Source organism: Ziziphus jujuba, chromosome 9 (assembly GCF_031755915.1).
Source record: "Ziziphus jujuba cultivar Dongzao chromosome 9, ASM3175591v1".
Classification (NCBI taxonomy): Eukaryota; Viridiplantae; Streptophyta; class Magnoliopsida; order Rosales; family Rhamnaceae; genus Ziziphus; species Ziziphus jujuba.
The window spans coordinates 9,499,025-9,509,870 of NC_083387.1; the positions used below are offsets into that span (position 1 = coordinate 9,499,025).

General features: G+C 32.0%; 1 protein-coding gene across 1 annotated transcript; it reads left to right on the forward strand.

The window, feature by feature from the left end:
- Window positions 1-2,129: 2,129 nt before the first annotated feature.
- On the forward strand, window positions 2,130-7,315 carry LOC107426904 (cyclase-associated protein 1). The gene is made up of 10 exons (XM_016037201.4): window positions 2,130-2,553; window positions 3,455-3,623; window positions 3,704-3,768; window positions 4,866-5,175; window positions 5,261-5,408; window positions 5,500-5,609; window positions 5,743-5,798; window positions 5,879-5,935; window positions 6,157-6,300; window positions 6,919-7,315. The coding sequence occupies exons 1-10, from the start codon at window positions 2,281-2,283 to the stop codon at window positions 7,003-7,005; spliced, it is 1,419 nt and encodes a 472-aa protein (XP_015892687.3). The 5' UTR covers window positions 2,130-2,280; the 3' UTR covers window positions 7,006-7,315.
- The last annotated feature ends 3,531 nt before the right edge of the window (window positions 7,316-10,846 follow it).

Below are 10,846 nucleotides of genomic sequence, written 5' to 3' on the forward strand. Positions count from 1 at the left end.
TTTTGAAGCTTGTTTACCACATGAACTTGTTTTTATGAAGTGGCAAGCCATCGCTTCACAACCTTCTAGTAATCCTTTCACTATTCTATTTCTTACCGTATTTGTCACTAAAGGTTATTGTTTGTTGCAATAGCCCATTCATACCGTACGCTGCATCAACTACCAAATGCAGTATCAGGAGGCGTGACGGACAAAATAAATGTCACCAACAAAAGCAGGCCAGCCAGCTCTTCAAGGCGCGCGCGCGCAAACACACACACACACACTTTAGATCACCATAATACCCATACAGAGAGGATAGGCTGAGCAGAACAAAAGTGGAGACATTTGGTGGTCTCCATAACACATCGATGAATGGGACAGACGCCCCGAAAGGTGTTTTGGTGGGTTGGACTTCAATGGAAAGTAGGAAGATGCATAAATTGAGAATATGTTGCATGTAACGTGTATGCTATTCCATCCCTATGTCACTTTTTAATCATCAAACTGCTCAAATAGCTGATGTGTAGACATGGAGCTCCTTTTCAAGCTGAGTGGCATAACATTACGGTTTAATGCGTATAATATTATTAAAAAAATATATATATATTTTTTATTTTAAAGAAAAAAATAATGAAACATAATTTTGTGTTTTTGATATGAGATTATTGCACATTTCACTTTTAAATTTTCAATTTATATATATATATACAAATCATATGTCTGTATCATTTTTCCAATTAACGTGAAATTTAATATAAGTTAATTAATTTTTAAAAATAATACGTTAATAAATTCAAATATTAAATTTGAAAAAATTAATAGATGGCCCAACCAACAACATAAATTGAACACCCTAATCAGGACTTATCCAAGTCAAAATAAAAAAAATCTAGATCTAAAATATATTTTTTAAGAGTTCAGTTATAAATACTTTGTGATATTATAAATGGAAAAAAATAAAGTTTTTTACATGAATGAAACCATTACAGGAGAAAAAAAAAAATGTATCTTAATTTTTGTGCTTATTTATTGGCGTCACCCAATTGAAAGAATTTTATTCAATGCTTACAGTACATGATCATAAGGTAGACAAGGCTTGTGGACCAGCTCACTACCAATATTTGGAAAACAAAATTCTCTTCCTTATAGGATCCGACTGGAAAGAATTAAACAATACACGAAACCAGACAATATTCATTGGAAATTAATGTGAATTTACTGGGTTTTTATTTTTCTTTTCAAGCTTTTGTAATTATTATATTAAAACACTCAACGAGTGGTAAATTGTTCAGAGACATCATAATGTAGTTCCCGTCCTTTGGGCCTCTTGCATATAATAATCATTTAATATTATTATTAATTTATTATGCCCCTTCTCATTGTCCGCGTGCACCGCCATCACCAAATATATACATTAAGGCAACTCAAAAGCATTAAGTGCTAACAGGCTGTGTTAAATTATCATACTTGATTATTTACTACTTCCGTTTTTCCTTTTTTCTTTTTTCTTTTTTTCAGTTATTCTTGTCCAAATTAACATAATTAGTTGCAAAACCAATATATGAAATATAGTTTACATTTTTCATAACATTTGCAATTTGCAAATATTAATAATAAGATCCTGATTCCAATTTTGTAAGAAAAAGGCTTCGGAAAACATATTAATTTATCATTAAAAAAAATGGTTGATAGCAGATTTTCTGTATTGTATCAAGCATTGATTATATTATCTAATTAATTCGATACGATTCATTATTATCCAATTCATTGGTCCAACTATTTTAGTCATTCACTTGGATTTATCTATGAAATATTTTATAGTACAATATTTATTTATTTATTTTACTTTTTTGTTGGCTAAAAAGATAATTGAGAAAGTGAATTGAGGCAAAAGCGAAAATAAACCGATATCGCTTAGGTCGTACGCAAAAACTCATGGGCTCCACGGTAGATTATCTCAGCCGAGGTCCCACTTGTTTTTTTTTTTTTTTTTTTTTTTGGGGTTTTTGTTTTTTTAATTTTTACTTTTACAGTTGCTACACAGCGCACGATCAGCCGAGATTATCTCTTTAGTTGCCACGTGTACTCTAAATCCTCTTAAAGTGCTCCTAACCCGCCCACAAAAGCTTCAAATTCCATTTGCACTGCATAAAAAAAAAAAAAAAAAAAATCAATTTCGCCTTTCGGCGAAAAAAAAAGAAAAAGGAAAAAAAATAGAAGTACATAATTAACAGCCACTAAACGCAGTAGATCCATAAGAGAGAGAGAGAGAGAGAGAGAGAGGGTGGGGTTTCTGCCATGGAAGAGAAGCTGATACAGAGGTTGGAATCGGCGGTTGCGCGCTTAGAGGCACTTTCCACCGGATTCAGGCCCGGAGGTTCGCCGGAGACCGGCGATGGCGCCCCGGTCGATCCTTCGATTGTGGCTTTCGATGGCATGATAGAACAGTACCTTGGTAGGGTTTCTGCTGCGGCGGAGAAGATTGGGGGACAAGTTTTGGAGGTCACGAAGGTTGTTCAACAAGCTTTTGCTGTTCAGAAGGAGCTGCTCATCAAAGTCAAGCAAACACAGGTTCGTAATGTCCATATTCTTTGGGATCTCGGTTCTGTGAGTTTGGAGTTTTTGTTTGTTTTTGGCTGTGTGTGGTGGCATTTGTAGTATCAGTTTATGAAATGAGAAAGTTTGGAATCTGGTTGAGTTTTTTTTTTTTTTAATTTTTTTTATTAGAGATTGGGTTAGGATTGCTGAATTATAAGATTTGCTATGTTCATAGGGTATTAAGAGGACAGATTATGCATATTGTCTTCTTTCTTACTTGCGAAATTGTGATTCAATTTGCATCCATTGGCTTTTGATGTTGAACTGCAAGTTTTGTTTTTGTGAATTATGTCGTAAGCATGATGCATCATGAATGTAACTATTGAAAGCTAAGTGAAATTTGTTCTGTAATGGTATATTGTATAGATCCTTTTACTTTGGATCTGGATATCTTATATTGTAGGTGTGCATTTCCTGTTGTTGAGTGATTGATGAATGATGCCAATTCATTCGTGGTAACAATAAATTTTAGTTCTTTTGGTTAGTATAGGTTGTGTCACGAAATCTATTTGACGTTGGTTGCTTTCCCTTAAAAAGTTTAGCAATGAACATCCCATATAAAGAGGAAAACCCTTTTTGGGATTATAGGTCCTTAGTTTGAATACAGATTGACTATTGTCTTTTTCTTCATGAGTAGTTTTGTCCAAATTTTATTTTCAATAAACATTTTACAATCTTTGAGTGATCTGGCTGGTTGCTACTGCTATCATAGAGTAAGATTCATAGGATAAGTCTAAAAATTTTGGAGATGAAATTTCTATTAGGAGAAATGGAGATTTCCAATGGATGTCGTCTTTCAATGCACCTAATCTTGTGTATTTTCCTCATGAAAGGACTGATGTGATGTTAACCTGTTGTGGTCCCTATTGTGCAGAAGCCAGATCTTGCGGGATTGGCTGAATTTCTCAAGCCATTAAATGATGTGATCATGAAAGCAAATTCATTGACAGAAGGGAGGCGGTCTGATTTTTTTAACCACTTGAAGAGTGCTGCTGACAGTCTCTCAGCTTTAGCATGGATAGCATACACTGGAAAAGAATGCGGTAACCAAAATGGCTGATTTTCTTCTTGAAAACAGATGATTCTTTTTCATGGTTCCTTATTCTGCTTCCTCCATTTGAAGGAATGAGCATGCCTATTGCACATGTGGAAGAAAGTTGGCAGATGGCTGAATTTTATAACAACAAGGTAAGCTAGATACTATATGAAGCAAGCGACTTGCCTTAAACATAAGACAAAGTACTTTATCATGCATTGTGTTACATAACCAACAATAGAGGTAGCGCCTAGGGGTTAAACTACTGCAACACAACTATGATGCTCGTGTAAAAAAATTATTTAGTCCTTCGTATTGTTTTAAGAAATTATGCGGCATAGCTGCCTTCTTTACACTTCATGTGACTGTGAGCTGCTGTTCTGTTTGTGAATATCAATTTTGTACTGAAGAAAAGCATCTTGTGAAACATGTAGTAGGAGGTTCAGATGTCTACTGATTTCATTTTTCAAAGGTTTGGTATCTGAAAGTGTATTGTGCTAACATTTACATGTCCTGTCCTTACATTATTCTATCAGCAATTACTTTGTGACGTGATTTGTTTCTTTTATAAAAAAATATAATAGTTAAATATGCTAGGTGGGTGAAATCCAAGTACGAGAAGCTGTATTCATAACAAAAAGTGCAATGAACCAAACAAAATATGATACAAACTAAAATCACTAGGAGTCTTCTTTGTTATTCAAAGAGCTATCTAAATAGCTGAATCTCCATTTCCATAATAGATTTTCCTCTACCTGAAAAGCTTTCAACGTAGTCAAGTGAGGTCAACATTGTGCTGAGAGTAACAATATTTGAGCTCTCAAATTCACTAGCACCAGAAGACACATGGAACAGTTTTTTAGACTTCCTTGTTGGATTATATCTCAAATTTTCCATGTCAGTTTAATGAGTGGTATCGATGCTGTGAATATAATTTGAATCACCAAAAAGACTCGTAGGAATGATTTTTCAGGCTTCGTTATTGTGTTATTTTACATTTTTTCCATGCTATCCTGATACAATACCTTTAGTTGAACCTGAAAGCACCTCATAGATTCCTTGAAAAGAAATAATGAATAGAAAATCTCCCATGAAGTAGGACAATGCACATAAAGAGCAGTCACTTTTTTCAGTCACTGTTTCCTCTGGTCCCATAAGCAAATGAGTCCACATTTATTTTTCCACATGATGGTTCGTGGAGGAAATATTTGAGTGGGTAGGCTCTGACACTTGCTATTTTAAATATCAGATTCTTGTGGAGTACAAAACCAAAGACTCGAATCATGTAGAGTGGGCCAAAGCTCTGAAGGAACTCTATTTGCCTGGTTTGAGAGATTATGTTAAGACTAACTATCCCTTGGGCCCGGTTTGGAGTCCCACTGGCAAGGCAGTGACTGCTGCTTCAACGAAAGCTCCTACACCTAGTGCCCCTGCTCCTCCACCTCCTCCACCAGCTTCACTCTTTAGTCCTGAAACTTCTCAGGCATCATCATCAGGTGGAAAACAGGGGATGGCTGCTGTTTTTAAAGAAATTAATTCTGGGAATTCTGTGACATCAGGTAGCTTTCCTCTTCTTTATCTTTTGTCTGTTTAAAGTGTATATTGAATGATTGTGATGTGTTTCAAAATTTTCTTGCTTCCTAGGTTTGAGAAAGGTCACAGCTGACATGAAGACGAAGAATCGTGCGGATAGAACTGGCATTGTTAGTGCCAATGAAAAAGAAACTCGTACCAGCTCACCTTCTTTTTCTAAAACAGGACCTCCAAAGCTGGAACTTCAAATGGGTCGTAAGTGAGTATGCTTAGTCTTGATATATGGTTAAATTATATAGAGTTAGTGCCAGTATGTGATTTGCCTTCGGTTACTCATTTGTACTCTCCAGGTGGGTTGTTGAGAATCAAATTGGAAGGAAAAATTTAGTTATTGATGATTGTGATGCTAAACAGTCAGTATACATTTTTGGATGCAAAGATTCTGTTTTGCAGGTTCAAGGTAATTTATTTATCTCACAAATATTATTTCTCATTTATTTGTTAATTTAAATGTGACTGTCTCCAACATTATCTCTATGTTATATGCAGTAACAAAAATAATGCGCAACTTATTATTATTTTAAAATGTGCAGGGAAAGTCAACAATATTACAGTTGACAAATGTAACAAGATGGGGGTTGTATTTACGGTTAGTGTCATACAATTAATTCAAACAAGTATATCTTGACGTATATCGGCTCCATTCATACCCATTGCTTGGATATACAGGATGTTGTGGCTGCTTTTGAGATTGTAAATTGCAATGGTGTTGAAGTGCAATGTCAGGTGCCCACTTGTTTTGCTGTACATGAATTCATTTGGTTATACAATTTGGAACTTAATTTTTATGATGCTGTCATATCAAATGTCATGAACAGATTTTGTTAGCCTTACATATGTTGCTAGCAAACTGTAGAGCATGCATTTCTGGAAGAATATTATTGATGTTGCTAGATGCAAAATTTTTATGATTTTCGTTGCATTAATCTATTTCATGACTATTTTAGGGTTCAGCTCCAACAATTTCAATCGATAATACGTCAGGATGCCAATTATATTTAAGCAAAGATTCTCTTGGGGTATCTATAACAACTGCAAAATCAAGTGAGATCAATGTATTGATTCCTGGTTCCGGGCCTGATGATGATTGGGTAAGTTTCCTTGTGTTTTCTATTTTCTTCTTTTATAGATTTCTTGTGCTTTTACTAAAATATTATTTGGTTTCTAGAGGATAAATGGTCCACTTTCATTTGCTTCATGGTGGATGTTAAAGCGACATTTATCTCTTAAAAAATTTATTCATATGTTGCTAGTATAAATACTATGATTTGACTAAAGTTTGGTAAAGTGGCATGCGGTTGTAAGTGCATTTGATATTTTGTTAAATCGGATGTTTGTTGAAGGGCTCTGGATGAAGATTCATTAAATATGGTGATTTTTGGAGGTGAAAGCAAGGCGTTTGACTTTATGTTTCAGATTGTGAAATGTTATTAAGGATGGCTTAGATCTGATATATGTTGTTTTAAACATATTCTTTCTTTTGCTAGTAGATATCACCCAAGTATATTGATAATTTACTCACAGAATCTCTGTCAATGATGTCTGATTATTTATGAACAGAATCTCTGAGTCAAAAATTTGTGTCTTGGTAGATGCATCTTTTTGCTAAATATAACGTGTGGAAACCCTGAATAAGATGAAGAGGTGGACCGGAAATAGAATAGGAATTTGAGTATGGAGCAAAGAGCTTATCTTTTATGTTTTTGCAGGGGGAGCATGCTTTGCCACAACAGTTCATTAACGTATTCAAGGACGGACGCTTTGAAACTACTCCAGTTTCCCACTCTGGAGGTTAATTTAGTGGTATTTGACAATTATTTTTTTCCTCTTTTCATATAATTCCTTCAGCGGTTCGGCAGAGGTTTCAATATTTTTCTTTTGTTGTTGATTCAATTGGTTTCAGCATATAATGATCATACGTTATGTTGTTATTTATGGTGTTAATCTTGTCAGTTTATTAAACCTTGAGACTTATCTACTTGATTTTTTTGGGCTGTTTGTTTCTAGGTGAGTGTTGTACTGAGGTTTTTAGTACCGCGATCAGTATGTAACGAACCTTATGATCTTGTAATCCTGCTTATATACGTTCTGTAGATTTCATCTCTATGTCCTTGGCTCGAAATGTGTGGCAGTTTTTGTTTAAAATGGTGAAAAATTGTGTATTTTTTTAATAGATATTTGCATCAATATTCTGCTTATTGCTCATGTGGAAATATTTTGAGAGTTAAATGAAAAACTGAAAATGTATGTTTATTTTGGTACAACTAAAATGTATTTGGTTACAAGTAGCGAAATGTGAGGGTTTGACCGATGAATTAAGAAAACTTTCCTGGAGATCATTTTATTATCTGTGTAATCTGTAGCCAATTTGGATGGTACAATACAACCGACAAGCAGTAAAGAACATTTTAATTTTAGGTGTTAATGCAGGTTTAAATCAGCGACTAGGTGTCTGTTGTTACCATGAGCTGCCAGCTTACTGCTGTTAATGAATAAATAATCATCATTATTTTTTATTTTTTTGGGTGAATGTGAATAATCATCATTGGATCGGCATGCTTTTAGCACCAAAAATTTGAATTCAGATAACCATTTGGCCATTGTTCCTTGAGTGGAAAAGTTTTAATGGGTATGCATTTTGAGTTTAAAGGGTCAATTGTTGTTGATTATATACCTTGAAGTTTTAAGGTTATACAAATAGAAATTTAAAATTATTTAAATTGAATCTAAAATTTCAAATTTTGTGGCATTAGATTTAATTTTAATGTCAGATGATATAATAATAATAATAATTTTTTTTTTTATTTTTACATTTTATATTTATGATTTTTTTAATAAAAAATCGTATTCAATTTTATTTTGTTTAAACTAAAATGTAAAGAAATTAAATGTTTTGGACTAAAATTATATCATGAATAAAAATTTAAAATACAGTTAAAATTTTCGTCTAATAAATATATTTTTATCGGATCAAAAATTAAATAAAATTATTTTAATTGATCAAAAATTAATAATAATTTTTACGCCCAAACTATAAAATAAATTAGTCCAAAATAAAAATTACACAAAAAATAAAAATAAAATTTTATTTTTATAAAAAAAAGACTGTAGATTTACCTACACTTACTTGTGATTTATTGGATTATGTAAAAAAATGAACAATTATAGAATTATCCACTTTTGCCTAAAAAGATAACGATTTAAAAATAATAAAAATAAATTATAAGATCAAATAAAAATAAAAATAAAAATAAAATCAATAATAATAATTTTATTTTTATTTTTTATATTAGACTAAAATAAAAAAGCATAAAATCAAAATTTATTTTTATTTTTTGTTTGATTATTATTATTATTATTTTTTATGGTTTGGTCATAAAAAAATCATTATAAATTTTTGGTCTGAAATTATTTTATCTAATAAAAATATTTTTACTCGAGCAAATATTCCAATTTTAGTTGTATTTATATTTTTGTCTAATTTTAAATCTATATTTTTGTGATTTTGGTCTTTTTTTTTATGGTTTAGGCGTAAAAACATATTATTAATTTTTGGTCTGGCAAAATTATTTAATTTAATTTTTGATCTAATAAAAATTTTTTATTAGATCAAAATTTCTAATTTTATTTTAATTTTAGATCTAAAAATATTTAATTTTTCGGAACTTTAATTTAAATAAAATAGAAATTTTGAAATAAAAAATCATAAATATAAAATGAATAAATAAAAAATTTATTTTTTTAATTATTTTTTAAAAAATAAATTATGACATTAATATGAAACCGGTATACTAACCTTATCTAATAATAAGTTAACATCATTAGTTAATTGGATTGCTTTGCAATAAATTTGACACTTCTAGATTTAATTTAAGTAATTCTAAATTTAAATTTCAATTTATATAATTTTGAAATTTTAAAATACTAATTAATAACTAATTTTTATTAATTTATTTTATTATAATATTAAAGTGGGTAAATTAGAATTAGAAATATATATATATATATATTTTTTTTGATCAAATGGAATTTAGAATAATTGGTCTAAGGAAATTGTGATTTTGCCATGGACTGTTACGGGCAGGCTCTAAGCTTAATAGCTTGTGAGATGAATAGGCATGGAAGGAAAAGCATTATCGAGGCCACATGTCGTGGGATCCAATAAGAAGTTGAGCTCCACCGCTTCGAAGTCTACGTAGTTATTCAGGAAACTAATAGACCAAAAAATGAGTTGACGATGCGTGGACTTGGGCAAGAGCCAGATACAGCTTTATCGTTTTCAATCCTTCTAGAATGAGTAACTGTTACTATCAATGGAATAAATGGAGGTATTATTTTTCAGTTTTCACATTACGTGAAATTGACTTTTAAATTGGATGGTTCCACCGTTTGGTAATGTTGGGAATGTTCCACGTTTTATCTCCAAGACAAGGGTCTTGTCCATTTACTTCTAAATTTTCGAAGCCATAAAAAAGTAGTTGGAATGAGATTCTGGCATCTACCCATTAGAATATCGCTGTAGCATAAGAAGATTAAACAAAAAGGATAAGCATTTTAAGTTGTGAAAAGAAGTTAAAATGCCTAGGAGATGAGAATAGCATTCAGTGCCAGAAGTATGTTATTTAGAACCATTTTGTGATTTAGAAGTTACAAGGAAAAGCAATGCTGCTTTTTAGTTTCTAGGATTTAGAATTTCATTTTTCTACGTTCCACACACAATGGGCGGTTTCGCAGACTCAGATCCACGCCAAAACAAAGGGCCTCTACTAACTTTTTTCTTTTTATTTATTTATTCATTTGTTTAATACACAACAAAGAGGGACCGATCAGAAGAAATGTAAAAGTTACCCTGTCCAAAAATAAGCATAGCCAGAGTTTCTTTCAGAAGCATCGAACACCCTGGGGACAAGGAGAATACGGTAATTGTAACCCAAATGAACCCACTGCAACTAAACAGTACGTTTGTGGAAATTCTAACCCATAACAATTAAACAAAAATAAAGTTCCAAGATTATTATCTTTTAATTTTATTTTTTCAGCTTGGTAGGTTCCAAGAATTTACAAAAAATAAATAAGTTCCAAGATTTTCCTTGCTACTTCATATCTAATTTCCAGTCAACAAATATGAATGCATTCATTAACCTATCAACTATAAGTCCACAACTAAAATTTAAAGCACTACAAGCGACTGAAATCATTAAAGACTATAGTCAACACAATAATACATGCATTTCCATGAATCCAGTAACTTCTTTATGGTCAATTTTAACTGTCACGCTACAGTAAAAAGAGTGGATCAGCACTTCCAAGATCGTGACAGGCATTATCTCCATAACAAAAAATAATATTATATGTTTTAGTGTACATGTAACAAAAAGAAGTCCACCACAAATGTTAAAATACATATCAAAATATAGAAAACAAACAAATAAATAAATTACAACCAAAATTCCATTCGTATTTGATCGAGGATCATTATCAAGAACATATGACAAGAGCTAAGGATTTGTAAGAAACAGGGCATTAACATATTTTCTGAAACATTGGCCTATTGTCGGAAACAGTTACCAACGTTGCCACTCTGACACCGAAACCCATCCGTGGTTCACAATTGACACTGGAATTGAAGTTGTGATA